This window comes from Toxorhynchites rutilus, chromosome 2, assembly GCF_029784135.1.
Source record: "Toxorhynchites rutilus septentrionalis strain SRP chromosome 2, ASM2978413v1, whole genome shotgun sequence".
NCBI lineage: Eukaryota > Metazoa > Arthropoda > Insecta > Diptera > Culicidae > Toxorhynchites > Toxorhynchites rutilus.
This window is the reverse complement of record NC_073745.1, coordinates 286,886,617-286,907,090: the sequence shown is the minus strand read 5'-3', so window position 1 is coordinate 286,907,090 and position 20,474 is coordinate 286,886,617. Positions and strand designations below refer to the sequence as shown.

Sequence of the window (20,474 nt, the reverse complement as noted above, 5' to 3'; positions counted from 1 at the left end):
CAGATTTTTGCCGATTATGTTATAATTCAAATGTAGTTCTCACATGAAATTCACTATCAAATTCACCAAGGGATTACTCTAAAGAAGCAATTGTGATGTTAATTTTATAGTTATATCATCAGTGCATTAAGCATTTCAAGATATTAGAACAAAGTGTCCGAAATATGATGTTGTCCGAAATGAACACAATAAAAAGGCGATATACATTTTCACATGGCATGAATGTAATAAAACAGAATGATCTGTAAACGTTGCTCTGGTGTAAGTTTTTCCATGACGAGATGACAATACAAAGAGACCTTTTTTTACAATTTTCTATTCATTTTGAAAAGATTATTCCATTTTGAAAGTATATGAAAAAGACTGCGGGTCCAATCGAAAGGATCGAAAGGTTGCACCTCAATTGAAGTTACCCAACAGACAACGGCCTCAACATTATCTCAATCAAAAGCATACAAAAGTCAATTGAAACACCCATCGAACGAGCAAATGAAAAATTGAATTTCAGTCCAGAGAAGTTACTTTAAATAAATAAAATGATTTTCGCTCAAATGAATCAAATATTTGTGTCGTTCTTAATCCATTTCAGTGTTTTGTTGCACGGAATGTGTATCGAACAGGTGTGTCGACGTTCGATTGAGTAATCTGTGCACATAAAAATCAACGATCTCGTACATGCAGCATAAATGATATTATCCACAAACATCTTTTGCTTGTCGCCATGGCACGAGTATATGCATTAGCATCACTGATGAAAGTACAATGAGCATTATTCTCACTTTTCCACATCTGCTCCATACGTCGCACATTAAATCGGACTTGCGGTAATCACAACAGAGCAGTGGAGAGACATGGGGAGCATAGTTTTGTTGTGAAGCCTTCTGGATTGTGTCACTCACTTATGATTGGCGTAAGCATTAGAGTGTGTCGCTCGCTTTAGATCCCATTGTATGCATCCCGCGCATCATTCTCCCGGCTCACCACATCCAATTAAATAATGGTCATTTTTTCTCATGCTCGAATCTCGGTTTCCATTCCAGACACGCTGTGATTCCTATTTCCATAATCGACATGGCATCGTCATTTGCGAACTGTTCGTATGCGCCCGAAACGAGTGTTAGTGATGCAGCATCCTATAATTACTTGGACCGCAGCGGCAGCAGTGCATTGGAAGAACGCGACAAGAGGTGAGAAACGCTTCTGTGGCACAATTAGTCGCCGCCCCGACTGCTGCCAACCCAGCGAAACGTTATCGCTACAGTAAACGTAAAAAATGTAAGTGTTAATGAGTAAGTTGTTTTTTTCCTTTCTGTTGTTTGCTTACAGAACGACACGTGCCGGCAGTTTGACGAATCATTCTCTGTTGAACCTACTAGAGCAGAAACACAAACTGCTCGAGGCAATCAATTTGGCGCCTCCACCGAAAGAAACTAGTGGCCGCCGGCACTCGTCGGATTCATTTCCGACAATTGAAAACGAGAACATTCAAATTCCCCAGCGCCAAATTAAAAAACCCCCCGGCTTGCAACTGATTCCTCCTCCAGTACCAAAGCGAACCTTCCAGGGTAAGTTCACCCACCGGTTGTCAGACACCTTCGACAGTCAAAACCGATCCTCAAACTCAACACTAGACGTTTATCATCAGCAGCCGCAAAGCTACGCCCAGTACCGCCCCGATCGAATCTGTCAGTCCGCATTCGATGAACAGACTTTTGGGTTTTTCTCCGCGAGTAAAACCAAACCAATTGGTTCCTGCCTCAGTAGTGTCAGCACAACGAGCTTCGACGACATCGGAGATACCGATGATTTTGTGATATTCAACAAGAAGATGTCGTCCATAGAATCGAACCGTTCATCCAGCGATTCAAATAAATCGCAAACAACGATCGACACGGGTTACGTTTCCGCCAACGAGAATGATCGGTCCATTTTTACCATGGCTAGTTCAAACAAAGGGACTTTCCGAAGCAGGTTTTCTTCCGAGGACACCCAATCATCGCTGGATAGCTTTCTCTCCTCGGAGCTGCATCGCACCGACACGATTGACTCGCTGCAAATGAATGATTCGCCTTTCAGTTTGAAAAAGAATGTTTTCAATTTTGACGCAAAAACCGGTCAAATCCGAACGAATACCTCTTCGATATCGCCCACCTCAACCGACGATAAGATTGATAGCAGTTCACCACGTAGCGTCGAAAGCAAAATTTCTCGCCGATTGCCAATGGTTCCGACACGCAAGCAAAACAGTATGCCACCCAAAATTGCGCCACCCTCCAGAATAACGCCTCCGGCCTTGCCATCTCGATCGCAACAAGCGTTCGAATCACGTAAATTACTGAAACTTCAACAGCAACAGCAACAGCAACAGCAACAACAGCAGCAGCAACTTAACAATGGTCAATTGAGCCGTAAAATAAGTCTCGAAAACATACAAGAGCTTTACACTCGTCCAACGGGTTTCCGGCGAAACATGCAAAAGCCACCCTCGTTGAATCAGGTGCACCACACGAAAATAAACCAACGGCAGGATTCCAGTGTGTCAAGCGATAATTACTCAGTTACCTCAAGTCCGGGATATAACAGTAAGAACATGGAAGCTCCACTTCTGCAGCACACCACAAAAATGAATCGCTCAACAATGCGCGGTCATCAAGCGCAGCAACAACAACAACACCATCAAAATCAACATTCCCCAAGAAATCAACAGGAACCGACACAGACGCCCCCAGAAACCGGCCATAATCCGAGCGCGATGCGATCCGTACCACCGAGAGTCAACATGCGCCAAGACTCGGTGATCTCCAGCGACAGCCTCAGCCAGACGTCGAGTCCGAGTTACAACGCCAAAATAATGGAAGCGCCGCTTCTGTCTCATGCGGCCAAAATGCCCAAAGTTTCCAAACCAATTGCACGGAACTTCGACGAAATAACGAAGGATGTGAAGGACGAATCGAACGGGTCATCGTCGGTGATCATCAAGAGCGCGTCGACGCCGGCCAGTTTGCAGACCATCGTGCGGCTGTCGAACGGATCGAATATGTCGCTGCAGGGAAAGGTAAATAGAAGCAATGTACGAAGTGCTGTAATGATAGGATTTTCTAAAGATGGAGGTAGGGTAACACGGGGTGATTTGGTCATATGGGGTGATTTGGATCACCCCTTTATCTCAAAAATTACGGCTCAACTTGGATTTTTTATAATATTATTTCCTTCTATTGTTGAACCGTATGTACCTAAAGTAAAAAAAACTTTGGTAAAACTTCACAAGTAGAGGGAAATGGTAGCATAAACACAGCAAGCACAAAAAATGTGAGTTTTCCGATAGTGGTTTTAAGGTTTTTCCCGCTAATTAAATAAACTTTTCGTGTATTGTGCAGTAAAGTTCTGTTCGCCTACAGAAGAGAAACAATTTGATGTAGCGAAACTGTAATTTTGATAACAATAAATGAAATTAATTGCATTTTAATTTTTGCGTGTTGTGTGGGGTGACATGGACACGTTTCTGTGGGGTGAATTGGTCCTACAGGTTTGAGACTTTTCTTTGGTCTAATTGATTCCAGATGCCACTGAATTACAAAAAGAGGATGGACAGAGAACGTTGGAAGAAGGAGGAGCTTGAAAGAGCAACACAGGCCATCGAGAACGGATTTTCATTGACCAAGCATCAAAAGTGTTTGAAAATGCTCGACCAACAGTGAAAAGATTCATGTAGAACTCGAGATGGTGTCAATCCAACTTTTCTGGTCTGGAATCTGGCCAAGACACCTGGTATCGATCCCAAAACATTGTTACTGATTGTAACATTATCCCAAAATACTTAACATAAACATAAGTATGTTTTTTTTATAATAAAACACACACTGGACCAAATTACCCCACAGACGGTCCAAATCACCCCGCATCAAATTTTAATGTCCAAAAATCATCTCTTTTATTTTATGATATATTTCGTAGATTAAAGCTTCACATAATGTATAATCATTATTTATTGAGAGAAAACAAGTGTAGCTCAGTATACAATGTGACATTTTTTATTTAGACCGTATTGGTTTGGAAATATTAAGCAATTTGCTTAGATGGTCCAAATTTCCCCCTTTTCCCCTACATTGTTTGTCACTCCGCAATTATCAACAGTGGCAAACAATGTCAAACATCGAACATTAAAAAAATTAACTGAAATATTTGACGCATGTCTTAAACAAAACAAGATAACTACAAGACCTAAATATTTGCTCGTCGTGGTTTATGTCAAATATATTTGATGAGTATACAGTATCACTATCAGTATACAAATATCGTCTGTCAAAAAGTGTCAAACATTTGGCTTCGATCAACAGTTTACTTTTACCTTAAAGATTGAAACCTCAGTATACTAGAACGACGAACTTTCGACGAAATGGCACATCTTCGACACCATCACCATCGATGAAATCAAAATTGCGCCAGATTGGCTTTTACAGTATCAGGACCATAAACAATATTTCGGCTGCCTGGCTTGCATTTTAGTTTTTATCAATAAAATAAACTATAAAATGTGCCAAATTTTCTCTAAACACCCTGTAACTCATGACTGATTTGACTAAACAAAAACAAATTGAATCGCAAGAACGAGCGAACCAAGTCAACCAAACGCTGAATCAAATGATTATCGAAATTTTTTTTGGCGATCAAAAGGTTGTTCTTGAACCTGGCTGAGATTTTATTCACACACTTTTTTTCTTAATGGAAATTTCCATGAAATCAAGAATTGATCCTGGCGTGTTGGCTAAAATATGGTTTTGTAAAATAAAGCTGACCATCTTGCGAAGCGGGAATACTCTCATTCTCTCTTATCACAGGGTCTTTCGGATTAAACGCTCACGCAACAAATTTTAATAACTTCTACAAAAATAACTAAAAAACTAAAAAACGAAAATAAAACTTGTTTTAGGACATTTTGGAAGTGACCACCCCTTTTTTCGATGATGCGTTTTAAACGATGAACAAAATTATTCATGCACAACTCTTACATTACGACTTCGATGCTGTTGAAAGTTCCTCCAAATTTTGTGGCTTATCAACATAGCAAGGTCCTTCACGTACCTCCAGAGAAAGTAATCGACGACGAGAAATGTTGAAATGAAAGGACAAACTTTCATTAAGGATTCGGTTGCTCGAGTAATACGATTTCACTAAAAATACACGTTCTTGTAAATTGTACATCTTGACACTAAAAACCATCCGATCAGACTGAACGAGTAGCCGATTATTATTGTCCCAAAGTGGGGAATGCAGTGTTACCATCGACGGAGCGAAAAAAAATTAATAAGCAGCTATTCGATTTGTTTTTTGCGTGAGCGTTTAATCTAAAAGACCCTGTAGTATTCCTAATTCCCGGTCCGTCAAGGATTATCAATAAGAAGAACCTTTCGGGGGTAATTGTACACATACGATCTGCTGCTTCCAACAAGAAACATCGGATTATTTGTGTTAGCAAAAACACAATGAAAGATGTTGATTTTTTTCTAAACCGATAGATCAGGAAGAAATCACAGGGGAAATGACAAGTCGATTGAATAACTGTTGTATAACGGGTGTTAAATAAAAAATTAAAATTTTTTCAATCACATAACAATTTTTTTTCATCGATTTCAGTATTTTTTATTAATAACATAATGTATTTTCTGCAAAAAAATGTCAGTGAATGTTTGAGTAAGGGCCGTGGTCTGCTGTTTAACGCAACTTTGTCGCGATGCTCTCACAAGAACGTTGTACGGCACTTACGTCCATTTTCCGGATACAATTCCGGATTGCTTCGTGTCCTTGGCCCTCCAATTGTTTTTATACACTAGGGCACTGAGTGAGCCAAAGAAATCCGCTATTGGGCGGCACTGGGGCAAGTTTGTTGGGTTACGATCTTTCGGCACGAACGGTATCTTTTTCTCCTCAAGATACGCCAGCGTCTTCTTGGCGTAATGGGAAGACGCCTTGTCCGGCCAGAAGACGTACTTCCCATCCGCGTGATGCTCGTTCAGTAACGGCAGCAGAATTTTATCGAGGCACTCTTCTCGATAGATTTGTTGGTTGATTGCCAGACCGCTCAGCTTAAACCAAGGGTTTGAAATGCCCCGGTCGGAAATGGCGATGTACAACATAACCTTTTTTTTCAAACTTATACTTGAACTTGTATTTCACTTCAGGCGGTGTGGATGACTTGTCGCTGGAGTAGTAATTATCATTTCCTGGAATATGCGTTTTGGACAGCGGAAAATAGCTTTCGTCGTCCAGAACGAAGGACGTATTTTTTAGTCATCCACCGACACTGTGATTTAACCGTCTCAATCTGCTCCACCGTGTACTCCGGCGACCTCGTCTTCTACCTGCAGACGATTCCTTCCATCTTGAGGGTCCGATGGAACAATACGTGGGAGCAGCCATATTTCCGACCGGCGTCACGCAGGCTGGTTGCGTCCTTGTTGTCAAACAGCTTCTTTAACGATGTCTTCCTCTGCTTCGTCATTATCGTCACCGGACGACCACTTCCGACCTTCCGCTCTACGTTCAGGGAACCCAGGATACGATATACCGTACTGACAGGTACATTTTCTTCCTTAAAATGTGCCACCGTGAACTTTTTCCTTGCTGGAAATGCGTTTCGTAGAACCGTACAATGCGTTCGCGGAGCACGTGCTGTTTCGACGCCATCTTTGCTTTGACTAAATTCAAACTAGCAAAACCAAACACGCCTACTGTTTCTAGGGAGCCCAAAGAGCAATTTTCTTGGAGAGAGAAAATTTTACGCTCTTTATTTGAATTACTGAAAGGTATTGAAAAAATTATCATTTTTTAGTTAACACCCGTTAGCTTCGATGGCCAGGGGAAAATCTATCATAAGGATTAAAAACAAACAAATCCCGGTATCAATTTTAATCGAAAAGGGACATTGGTACGTAGGGATAAGGATTCATCAACAATCGTTGTGCTTTAAACCAGAATCAATAACCTAATTTCAACGGTAGAGGATCTCGATACATTGTTAGGAACATTAAACATTGGTGCCTAGTTTGCTTATTTTGATCATAAACAAATGACCCTCATCGGTTGGTAACAGGTTCGTCTATAAGTTGGATGCATAAAAACCACCCGATCCTTCTGTCCAGTCCCAAAAAGTCGATTTTTGGCCAATTTTTTTTTTCGAGATAACACCAGATCTCGACGTTTTATGCATTTTTGAGACATTTGGCATCGAAAATAAAATTTCGATTTTCCAAATTTCCTTTACTCCCCCCTTGGAAGACTTTCAAGGATCAAAAATCAAAACTTCAAGCGGTTTGAGGCACCCCTAAATCATGTCCGATCGAGCTGAAACTTTGCACAGGTCATTTTTTTGGGCCAATAAACAAATTGTACATGGTCGGTTTTTGAAATTTGACATAACCATTTTCGCTGCCACCCTAATGTACTATGTATGTATTTTCTTTTGCTGATGTCCATTTTCGACACTCATTCAAAATTGTGTCATGCAATCACAAAATTGTCTAATCTGTCTAGTGCTAAATCTTACTTTCCTAGCGCCACTATTGACTAAATAACTATTTTTGTTTGTTATTATAAAAAAAATTACGTCCACGCAAAAATCGTCAGTGACAGAGATCGATATTCAACTGTATATCAACTGATATGCGGTCCTATCAATTTTTCGGACTAATAATTGTCTGAGTAATTATGAGCAGTAATAATCAATTAATTACAGTTTCATAGCAGAAGAAGCACGGTTATTTTCGGCTTTCTTTCTACTTCTCAAGCCTGGTTCAGAGTTCCCGTAAACGTGTTCACGAAGCAACCCGGAACAACGAAGTTTTTCGACCCGTGCAGAGATCCGATTGAAAAAAAATTGCATCCATATGGAAATTTTCACTGGAAACTCGAGAGTTGCTTAACATATCCTTTTACAGTTCACGGTGAAATAATTTTCAGAATGCCTTGCGACATTCGAACGTGAAAATGAACGGGTTAATATTTTGACGTCTATATTCACCAATATGCAATATGAATTGTGTTTGAATATGTTTTTCAACTATAAAATGTTTCTTCCTATCGTTTCAAGCTGTTTTCCTCGCGTTTTATACATATGTGGACTGATTAATTATTATCAAAAAAGTGTTTGTTTACGTTCATGTTCACGAAAGCTCTAAATCGGCCTCAGCTGGAGTCTCAGATGGTTTCAAATCATGTGATCAGACGAAACACTCTATTTAGGTAGAACCTTTTGAACTTTTCTTTGTATTAGGCCCATCTGTACAGTCGATAATATGGTTGAATGTTACTTTACGACTGCCTCCAATGATTGATTAACCAAATCGATTTCCATGCTTTAAATCACAGCTGGCTGATGACTTAATGGAGTTTCCAAAATATGATCCCACATTCGGATACGGCAAGCGTGCGGCACTAGTGCTCTCAAAAGTACACTGAGCTCCATCGTCTAGCATTTACATCCAGTTTATAATATAAACCGTTAATTTTAACGCCTTTCTCAGTAAAAATAAGTGGTAGTTTGCCGCGTTTGCAAATACCTCCCCATACCATCACGAATGGGAGGGAGGCGATCTGGCGTAGTGGTAACATCCATACCTCTCACGCAGAGATCACGAGTTCAATTCTCACTCCCGACATTCTTCCAAAAATGGAAGTAAAAGTGACGAACCAGCCGAAATGTGTTGAAAGTCACTATAATAAAGAAAAAAAAAAAAAAAAAAAAATCACGAATGCGGCGCTTTGGAACAGTTAAATGTTCCTGGGATATTCCTCGAATTGTAGACCAAAAATCTGTCGTTTTGAAAATTGAGAGACTGTTTGAACAAGACAAACTGTTCATCCCAAAGTTGGAGTTGGAGAGTTGACCTTTCAAACCGTTTCTACTTCGATGCTTCCAAAAACCCATGAACATTACGTTTTTAGAAGCTTGACATCCAAGGTCATGTTTGAGCACATTGTGCATTGTATATTTTGAAACAGTTATCTCAGTCGCCATTTCGTGTATAAAGCTTTGTGATTTTTGTCGAATTCACTCCCTCACGATCTTAATCACTTGATCAGTCTCTGCTGAACGTCTTCTGTCGGATCTTTTCCGATCATACAACGAGATAGTCTCACGGTACCTCCTAGTGGTTCGATAAACAAAATCACGCTTCACTCCCAGGTTTATAATAGCACCTGGGCACTCTTCTTCCAAAAACATCCATCACCCCACCATGAAACTCTTTCATCGTTGATAAACAGTGGACACTGAATCGAACAGATCGTGCAATGGTTTGTATAAACATAGTGCAAGTTTTGGTCATTTGATTCAGTTTCAACGTACCGTTACTTGTTTGCTTGCTCGCTAAGAATGAAATCATATTCGCAGATGAATTCCCCAAACGGTAATACGAACGACACCGTATTTCACTGCGACTTAATCATCTGAGATCTGAAATAACGTATGACTCGCTGCAGGAAAAGCGGTGAAACTTTCCAGAAGAGGACTACTTCATAAACAAATCACTATTAAAATATTCTTGTAACGGTCCCTGAGCACCGTGCAACTTATACGAGATATACAATGCATACGGATTCTAAGTGAACAATGCTTCGGTGTGTAGCACAGCGCAAAACAAATAACACTCTAACACATAGATATTAGTTTGGAAAAAAGGAACCATTTTTTTCCATTAATGTCAAATATTTGTTCGATAAACAATAATTCAAATATAGTACACTATCTTAAAGGCCCGTTTAGCATGTCTATTTTTACAATCTTCTCTTGAGACGAATTTTTAACCAGCAAAATTTTTCGCCATACACAGGAACAGGTAATCGCTTACTTCAGCTTACTTCAAGATGGATGCACAAGAACCCCACAACCCCAACGCAATAATTGGTGGGTGTGTACGGTACAGGTCCGAATAAATAGTTTGACCGAAAAGAAGCAGTCCAATCCAATTCCATTCTTCTTAAAAATGCAGTCGTCCGAAACATACTTACTTTTACTTTAAATATTCAAATTATGCTCCATCGTAATCCACAATCTGGTCCATCTGGCAAGCAAACCACGGATTCCACACTGGTAAACGTCTGGTTGTTCAGAAGCGATGAAGACATCGAGCCTTTTTATTTCTTCATAAACCTCCCAGAACGTCACAATTCACTCTTCCTAGATAATTCTTGACAGATCCATGAATATATGGTCTAGCGTTGTAATGCTGTAAACTTATCTTTTCGTGTCTATTCTCCTATTCCGGTAGTTTTTCCTTCAGAGTTCTGTTCCCTGATTCTGCTAGTTTCAGTCGTTGTTGTTCACCGGTGATAGTTAGTTTACATCCATCACCCCACCATGAAACTCTTTCATCGTTGATAAACAGTGGACACTGAATCGAACAGATCGTGCAATGGTTTGTATAAACATTTTTTGACGTAGTAATACTACTAATAGGAAGATATGAAAGGTAAAATGAAAATCTGAACACTGAATATGTAGGAAATAATGAAGATTTGAATATATCGGCAGCGGTAGCAGCAGCAAAAAGCTTCAATTTCTCGCACAATCTAAATCGTCTGCTGTGCTCCTGTCACCTGTCACAAAACATCAGCACTAATTTAGCAGCCATCTAGCAACCTAGCTAGCTAGCAACCAGACGACGGCGGCATTGATGGCGTCCAAATTTGTTTCTTTCAAGACCGTGAATTCAGTATAAGTTTCCTAAATTGGATCGATGCATTTTAAAATAATATCCGAAACAATATAAAGCAAATCAATTTTTATAATTTGTTTGTCGGGGGAGAATTTGTGTGAATTTTGAAGTATTATGGGCATATTGGTAACTTTTTCCGATCGATTATTCAATTATCACGAATTTGTGCATTGTTTCCGGATTAAAAGCGGCGTCAAAGTACAACCCATTGCTAGCCGGATGGGAAGAACGAATTTTCCAGTAGTGAGAGCCGTTTTCTTCTATAGTTTCCCTAATAAAATCGATTTCGGATTTTCTGTTGCCCTTCTGCGAAAAATGCTGCATGATTTAACTTGTGGTTTGTGTCTTTGAGAATCATGTTTTTGGGATCTTTGGAGATGTAATTTTGCTAAGAGAAATTACTGGAAATTAAGTAATTCAATTTGACAGCCCTTGGTGTATAATGTAATGATACAATAAGTCTTCCCGCAATTTTTCCGGTACAAAATTTTGGTTGACTAGTATTCAAAATAGAACATTTCTCGACCTAATTTCTGGTACCAACGAGCTATTCACTTTTTCATCGACAGAACCTCAGAACCTCAGAATAACGAGATCTTAAAAATTATCATAAAAAATGAGGTAATTCACGTTCTGTCCTTACTACAATCGTCTTCCACAGAAGCTCCAAATCCTCAAATCGCGCAAAAGTTCCGAAACGTTCCAGCCAAGCAGTCAGACAAAATTTCGCATGTGCCAAATCGTGATCAACGCGATTCTCCTGATTGTCCTCGCCGTGGGGTTGGCTTCGTTTTTCAGCCAAAATCCACCAATCACCTACGTGAACCAAACGAACATCATTCGCACGATAAACAACAAGCCCGCTTGGGTCGAAACCATGGTAGCGCCGATCAAGGTGGACAAAAATCCGGCCCCGGGTGTGTGTCTACCGATCATCGTCAAATTCTGCCAGCAGCACAAGATACCATACAACTACACCGTGTTTCCCAACTACATTGGCCACTTTGGTCAACCGGAAGCGCAAATGGTAAGTAACTGTCCGATCCCTCGGTCTGCTCACACCCCGGTGTGAGTATTTCCAGCCAACCTCTGTGGCTCATTGGTTGTGTTTGTTCGTTGCCACTCTCACTTACCCAGAGCGATGATTTCCAGGAAATTGATCTGTTCGAGGCGCTAGTGGATGTGCAGTGTTACGAGCTGGTTCCTCTGTTTCTGTGCTCTCTGTTTGTGCCTAAATGCGGGGCTACCGGGACAACGGTTCCACCGTGCAAAAGTCTGTGCAATGGTAAAACTACGAAACATATTTTGTGTACATGATTCTCCAAAATGAAGTATATTTCCTCTTAGAAACAATGCGACGATGTAGTTTCTTCTTCGACGTTTTTGGGCTAGAACTACCGGAGTACCTTCGTTGTCAGATATTCAGCGACTCGGTATCCGACCAGGAGGAATGTGTAGGTATGACCGAGTACAAGGAATCCCTCCTGAAGGCGAGGAGGCCCGTTAGTTGCTCCGGGTTTCTATGTGACAAGAGACGCTGCATTCCGAACGATTGGCGCTGTGATGGACACGTAGACTGCCAGGACCAGACCGATGAGTCGCACTGCGACTTTTGCGGAGAAAACGCAATCCATTGTGGCAACGGGCGATGTATGGGCCAGAAGCATGTGTGCGACGGTAAGGCGGATTGCCCATTCGGCCAGGACGAGAGGAATTGCAGTAAGAGGCTCGATTTGTTGGATGTTTTGAATGACTACCCTGAGTTTTTCTTTCCCGAATATAGTCCGTTTGAGTGAACGTAACGGCGATCTTGGCCGGGGAACGCTGGAGGTTTACAAAGCAGACCTGAAACAGTGGGCGCCGGCCTGTGTTAAGAACTGGGATTCTGCCACATCACCCACGTTGATATGCTCGATGCTTGGATACAGCTCGGTCAATTCGAGTCGTACGACGATGAGAGGATCGAACCGAACGCTGATCGGGACAAAGGATGCGTCTTCCATGTGGCAATTGTATCAGAAGAAAAATACCAATATGCTGCAGGAGTTCAATAGTTGTGACGTTAGTTCACGTTATCCGGTAGCTGAGTTGACCTGCTCGAATTATGGTGAGTGTACGAATTGTGGAGCGTATTTTGATTCAACAGTTGGCTCTTTCGGTTATTTTCCAGAATGTGGAAAGGTTCCGAACAAGAAGTATCACAAACAACAGACTAGAATAATAGGTGGTCGAATTTCCAATCCTGGCGATTGGCCGTTCATTGCTGCCATCCTTGGCGGGCCTGAGGAAGTCTTCTACTGTGCTGGCGTTCTCATCGCAGACCAATGGGTCCTCACCGCTTCTCACTGCATTGGAAAGTATGTGTATTCGAACATATCTGTTCAAGAGACGCCTATCTAATCGAACATTTCTCTCCTAAAGCTACACGAAACGTAATGTCAATGATTGGACTATTCAGCTTGGAATAACCCGACGCCACTCGCATTCTTACTATGGTCAGCGGGTGAAGGTCAAGGCAGTAATACCACATCCACGCTATAACCTGTACATTCCACATGACAACGATGTCGCACTGTTCCAGGTACTGTCACGAAAGGAGCTCGCTTGGGTTTTCAACACATCAAACTGCTATCCCGTCAGGCAATTAATTGTTTTTCCATCTCTCACCCCCCAAACAGCTCGCCACCAGGGTTGCTTTCCACGATCATTTGCTGCCGGTTTGTCTTCCCCCACCACACATCCGCGAACTGGCGCCAGGAACCAACTGCACCGTGGTGGGCTGGGGCAAGCGTGAGGACAGCTGTAAGTATTTATTACAAAAACACCAATCAGCTCTATATTGTATTTTTCATGTACACGTAATCACCCAGTAATCACAATCGATCGACAAAACATTCAATGTTCACCACAGCGTGAATCTAATTATTCATCGAAATGAAATCTAATCGCGCACGTGGGCGCGCGCACTCATCTAACAAATCACCGCTTCCAAACACAAACATTCAATCCAACTGTACGGATTCTACTTACCTTCGCACGAAATATCCTTCCCGGGTAAATGAAACTGGAACAACTGAGGGCATATAAAATTCATTCCAAGAAAACCCCACACAAGCGGTCACAACCGACAATGCGAATCAACACAAGAATAGTAACTTTCATCGAATATAACCGTACCGTTCATTTTGCTGCCATCCCTGCCATCGTCTTGGTGTGGCTGGCTGTATTACTTTATTTCGGAATGTGTTCCAGGAAATCCCAAAGAAAAGGAAGTGGGCTATTGTGAGCCCCAAAGTCTGCCCAGATTTAGATGGGGAGCGCAGGCCGTTCTGCCGTTCGATTGGAAATAGTTGAGTGAAATTCAATTTCCGGTTGTACATTTGCCATTTTCCGTTTTCAGCGGTGGTGGTTTCACGTCCGTCCCCCCTTTATCAACTATTTTGAAAAGAGGTTTTACACGAATCGGTGTTTAGGGATGGATTAGGCAACACGGATTGCAATGTTCCAGATATTCTATGTCGACAGATTTTTCGACACATTTTTGAACAAACATTCTTTTCCCATGGGCTTTCTCATGATTTCAAAAACACCAAAACTGTTACCCTATACAAAATGTTCACCACCTCGGACACCCTTTGCCAAATTTCAGCTCAATCGGACTTAGAGGAAAGTGGCGCAAGGCGGTCAGAGTTTGAGTTTTTTGAAAATCGGGAAATCACCCAATTTTTGAAAAATGTCTTAAATGGCATGAAACGTCGAGATCTAGTGTCATCTCAAAAAAAAATGTTGTCAAAAATCGCCACTCTGGGACTTTTTTTTTCGGCATGCGATACGAAAGTATGGTTTAGGGTGCCAATAAAAATAGTTATCTCGATTTTTCATTCGGTACTTGCTACGAAATGTTGATTTGCGCAATAATATACTCTATGCAAAATATTAGCTCATTTGGGCTTGATTTACTAGTGTCGCAGACGTAAAAATTTGAGTTTTTTGAAAACCGAAAAATCACCGGAAATCGGGGTTTTAAAAAAAATTGATGCCAAAAAATTGATGCTATTTTAATTGGCATTCAAAACCGTATTCCGAAAATAAACTACGTCCCAGAGTGTCAATTTTTTACAAAGAAATTTTTCGAGATGACACTAGATCTTGACGTTTCATACAATTTCAATTTTTTAATTGGCATTAATTTTTTTCCGAAAACCCCGATTTCCTCTACTCCCCGCTTGGGTGATTTTTCGATTTTCAAAAAACTCAAACTTTGACCGCTTTACGCCACCCTCCCTTAAGTCCGATTGAGCTGATATTTTGCATAGGGTGTTTTTCGAGGTGGTGAACATTTTTTATGGAGTAACTTTTTGAAATTCGAGATGACAATTTTCATTGGCACCCTAATGTACATATTCTAGGTGACAAAAGAAAATTCTTTAACGATTATTTTATCGGCTTGAACAGAAATCAATTCCGTAACTCCCGGCATGATATGTTTGACGCTAACCGTTAGGCCCCAAGAGTTACCGATAAATGAAGTAGTGAAGTAGTCTTGAATCGCTCGAAACGGTACATATCAACTGACCAGCATGGATTTATTCCTGGGCGATCGGTAACTACCAACCTTTTATACTTCACTAGTACTTGCATCAACGCTCTGGAGGAAAGAGTGCAAGTGGACGTAATATATACGGATCTGAAAGCTGCATTCGATAAGATCGACCACAAAATCCTGCTCTGCAAACTTTCGCGACTTGGAGCATCCGAGCATCTAATAACGTGGTTGAAATCGTACTTGACTGGAAGAACTCTTCGGGTGCGGCTTGGCTCGCGTATCTCTTCCGCGTTCAGTAGCACTTCCGGCGTACCGCAGGGAAGCAACCTGGGACCACTTCTGTTCACATTGTTCTTCAACGATGTGGCAGCTCTGCTGGGAGTCAGATGCAAACTGATTTATGCTGATGACCTTAAACTGTATGCTGTTGTTTACTCGATTGAGGAGTGCCATCGTCTTCAGACTTTGCTGAATACTTTCGTTGACTGGTGCCATCGCAATAAACTCAATATCAGCGTTCCAAAATGTGCGGTGATGACGTTTCACCGCTCTATGAACCCAATCCTCTACGATTACTCTGTTGAAAATGTTACGCTGCGCAGAGTAGATCGTGTAACAGACCTTGGTGTTCTATTGGACCCACAGTTGGATTTCAATCTTCACTACTCTTCTATCATCTGTAGAGCAAATCGACAACTGGGATTTATATCCAAAATAGCTCGTGACTTTAAAGACCCGCAATGTCTGAAAGCGCTGTGTTGCTCGTTAGTGTGACCTATTCTCGAGAATGCATCTATCGTTTGGTCTCCATATGATTTAATTTGGAAACATCGGATCGAGTGTGTCCAAAAAAGGTTCGTGAGAATCGCATTGCGCAACCTACCGTGGCGTGAACCGTTGAATTTGCCACCCTATTCACATCGATGCAGCCTTGGACACGCTGGAAGACAGAAGGAAACTGCACCGGCAGGTATTAGTAGCGAAACTCCTGAACGGTGAAGTGGACTGCCCTCAGTTACTTGCACAACTTGACTTCCATGTTCCCCGAAGGACTTAGCGGCAATGATCCCTGCTACAGCCAAGTTTCCATCGAACTCTATACGAATATCATGAACCGATGACAGCGATGATTCGTGAATTTTCTTTGGTGGAATCTGCGTTTGAGTTTGGAGAATCGTCAAACCGATTTAGGAATAGATTGAGGAGAGCATGACTGTTTTTATCTGTGTATTTATGTGGAGTTTCATGTATGTAAACTAGTCTAAGTTTTTATTCATTAACACAAACACAATGTCGGATGAATTATACAATATACAATACAATATACAATAAATCCGCGAAGTTTAAATTAAAAATTCCGATTATTCGATTCGATTCTGATCGTGGAATCCCAGAATTCTGAGAAAATCGTGACTTCATAGGAACGCTTAATCACAGTTTCCATCATTGAATTGAAAAAAAAATCCACAGAAGCCCCGCGGTTTGCCCCGCGGACCTTCTATCTATCAAACATTATTCGATTTATTTTTCCAGCTCTGCCAAATGGGGTGACATACGAGCCCGCCCTGAACGAAGTCAATGTTCCTATATTGAATCGTGACCTGTGTATCGAATGGTTGGAGAATCTGAACGTAACCGATGGAATGATTTGCGCTGGATATCAGGAAGGTGGACGGGATGCGTGCCAGGTAATATATAATTAAAATCTCATTAGTTGAATCGTGCGGTAACAACCAGTGAGGACAATAATATATATATATACAGTAGGGTGGCAGCGAAAATGGTCATGTCAAATGAATGAACATTTTGTTTATTGGTCCAAAAAAAATTATCTGTGCAAAGTTTCAGTTCAATCGGACATGATTTACGGGTGCCTCAAAGCGCTCAAAGGTTTGATTTTTTGATCCTCGAAAATCGTCTAAGGGGGGAGTAAAACAAATTAGGAAAATTGAAAAAATTGTTCGATGAAAAACGACCTAAAAATGCATAAAACGTCGAGATCTGGTGTTACTCGAAAAAAAGCTTTTGGCCGAAAATCGACTTTTTGGGACTTGAGTGGCCAAAAGATCAAAACTTTGAGTGCTTTGAGGCACCCCTAAATCATGTCCGATTAAGCTGAAACTTTGCACAGATAATTTTTTGGGTCAATAAACAAAATGTACACGGTCGGTTTTTGAAATTCGATGATAATTTTTTCAATACATTCATTGCCACCCTAATATACAGCCATTCCATACCCAACCGATATAGTGGTTCTCGGATTTTCGTGAAAATTGGTAGTTTTGTTCTTTATTGCAAACAATTTGACCCGCATTTTTTTTTTTTCAGGGTAACCATTTCCATTTTAGGGTTGTCCGAAAAATTAACTTTTTCCTCTTTTTCCAAAAATGACTTTTTTTTGAAAATTCATAACTTTTGAACTATTAGACCGATTCAGATGATCGACATATCAAATTAAAGGCAAGGCTCACCTGGTCTTTTTTGAAAATATACTACACCTGTATGTTCTCGTATTATATTATGTTCTCGTTGTTATTGAATGTATTCGTTTTTATGTTCTCGTTATAATATGTTCTCGTTATTATTGATTGTATTCGTTTTTTTATTATTTTCATAGTCTCGGGACCAAGGGCGCTCAATTTGTTCGTATTTTTCTGAAAAGCTGAGGATTTTTCACATAACATATGTCGAAACCAGAGAGGTATTTTTTTCGTTTTTGAGTTATGATTTTTCAAAGGTCACCGATGGTTTGAAAAATCAATTTTTTCCTCTTTTTCCCAACACAAAAATGCATAACTTTTGATCTACTGGACCAATTCAGATGATCGACACATAAAATTTAAGGCATTTAGATAGTCTGTTTTGAAAAATGCTAGACTTGCGAAAAAAAAAATGGATTTTGATTTCGTAATTATTTATTGTCTCAGTTTTTTATAGTTTACATCAGCTATACCCAACCTGCGGCCCACCGGGCTCTTTTGGTTTGCTCGCCTGGCCCGTTACCATTTTGTATGTGTAACAATCATCAAAATTTAAGGAATCATTTAAGAAATGAGATGAGATGAGAATAAAGGAGATTGATACATTATACACTATTACACATTAGTCAGTTGTCTAGTTAAGGGGTATGAGTATATAAAATATCTATTGAATGTATTTCATCCGATCATTACGGCTAGTCTTGTTGACGTTAGTGATTAACAATGGATATGGATATGGACATGAAAATAAGAATATGAAATCATTACCTATTTTTTGACCTAAGACTACACATGTCTCGTTTTTTTTCTATAAAATAGTTTTAACGTTAATAATTATTTTAGCTCTCAACGGATTTTGATGGTTTGCATTCTAATAGAATCGGAAATTCTCTGAATATTTTTATGATTATTACGGTTATGATTAAACCTGTCGTGTTCACGTGGCCGAGGTACATTATTGAAATATCACTGCTAATCAGGTGAGCTCGAAATGCAAAAGCAGCATTCGTTCTTCGGACAATGTGGATAGAGAAAATATTGCAATCTAAGCTCCACTGTATTTTATTCATTGGGTATAAACAAGCCATTCGCGATTTCAAATTGCAATATTAACAATGAATCAGTCATCTAGCGACCAGACGGCAGCTACACGGAAGACTGAGCTTTCGTAATGATCTTTCTCAAGACCGAGTGTTTACTTTACTTTTCCAAATTAGTCTTTTTCAAATTAACTGCTGAACATCATCATCATCATTCAAGTCGTCTTGCTTCAGTATCAAACAGCAGTCTTTCTCAAGGTTAAGGTCACAGTGGTTTTGCTCGACTCCACGGAAGAATGAAAGATAGATATCGCATAGTATGGGGCAAATTTGGGCGTGGATTTGGGCGTGTAGAGTGTCTCTGTATTTGTGTATCACATCATATTTGAATCTGTACTGGGGCATTAGTTTTAAATTTCTGAAACGCGAGCTTCTCGTTTAGGGAGCAAAGTTTTGAGCGTTAATATCTCTTTTTCGATTGAACAAAGTGATATGATAATTACTTCATTTTGAGTAATGCTGGTTAGTTATTGACCCAAAAGCTTGTTTCAAAACTGCTTCTAATGGAAATTTTAAATCACAAAAATCTATAAATATGAGTACCTGCTTGAAAGTCTATCTCAGTCATAATTTGTCAATGCATTTCGTTGGCTGACGGTGAAAGTTCTCTAAATATTGTGCTTGCCCTGACCAACCTCAGCTTGTATTTTGCTATTGTGTTGTTGTTTTCGCCACAGAATGCATCTTCTGAATATGCAAGAAGCAAGCATAGCGTAAAGAAGAAGAGAAATATTGAATATTACATTGTCAATACATTGTCGGTTCTCATACTGTGGAGATTGTACGAATAGTTGATTTTATGCTTTAACAAATAGATAACGGTAGTTGTGGAATAAATATATAATCGCCGGGAGCTGCACTGTGTGTGGTACGAGAAGAATGTCGCGATGCATACTGAGTGCGTTACGTGTATTGTTCGGAGTGCGTGTTTTGTTATCGCGAGAACAAGAATGAATCTGGTCGCTAGCTAGCTAAATCGTTAATGACTTATTTGTGATTTTTTTCAATCGTTCATTCAATTTACGAAATTGCAATTATTGTTTTCGGGTTAAAAGTAAGGTATTTTTCAGCGTTGAGGGTTGTGTTCTTCGGTGGAAAACTGAAGATGGAAATCTGTTTCGATGCTATTGCTTTCGCCTCCGCCGCCACCGCGAAATAGCTTCGGTTCGGATTTTCTGTTGCCGTTCTGTGTTGGAAATGTAACTAACAGTTACTGAAAAACTACTTGGATATCAAAGAATCAGTTTCAGTGCAGTGAGCATTCAACAGTGCATGTTAATGCCTAGAACTAATTTGACAATGACAAAGACAAATTGCTTCTTGAAATGTTCGCGCTCCTCACTTAACGAAAGCATTCATTTATCGGCCCTCGTCGCTACTATCAAATGTTTATATCAAAGAGTTTTATTATTAAATTTCATTAATGTTTGTTCTCGCCGGCAATAATGTCGTAGTTCTATTAACGATGCGGTTGTGTCTTGGACATCATCCTTCGTTATTATTTTTTTTTGCGGCCCTCAACTCCATGACTAACACGTGTTTATGGCCCCTATGAAAAAATGTTGAGTACCGCTGGTTTACATGGTTTCGGGACCAAGGATGCTATATTTTTTATATTTTTTCTTGAAAGCTGAGG

At 40.3% G+C, this 20,474-nt stretch overlaps 1 protein-coding gene across 4 annotated transcripts in view; it reads left to right on the top strand.

Moving 5' to 3' along the window:
• LOC129767411 (uncharacterized) overlaps nt 1-20,474 on the top strand; it is a 123,500-nt gene that overhangs the window by 87,514 nt on the left and 15,512 nt on the right. For 3 of the 4 annotated variants that reach the window (XR_008741515.1, XM_055768291.1, XM_055768292.1), the window contains exons 3-12: nt 1,041-1,187; nt 1,327-3,055; nt 11,374-11,739; nt 11,850-11,997; nt 12,060-12,431; nt 12,496-12,819; nt 12,883-13,069; nt 13,134-13,293; nt 13,391-13,514; nt 16,792-16,946. Coding sequence is in view for 3 of the 4 variants with exons in the window: in XM_055768291.1 (XP_055624266.1) it covers nt 1,072-1,187; nt 1,327-3,055; nt 11,374-11,739; nt 11,850-11,997; nt 12,060-12,431; nt 12,496-12,819; nt 12,883-13,069; nt 13,134-13,293; nt 13,391-13,514; nt 16,792-16,946 (3,681 nt within the window). In the remaining variant the exon portion in view is untranslated. The remainder of the gene's footprint in view (nt 1-1,040; nt 1,188-1,326; nt 3,056-11,373; nt 11,740-11,849; nt 11,998-12,059; nt 12,432-12,495; nt 12,820-12,882; nt 13,070-13,133; nt 13,294-13,390; nt 13,515-16,791; nt 16,947-20,474) is intronic. The other variant, XM_055768293.1, reaches the window with a different exon arrangement.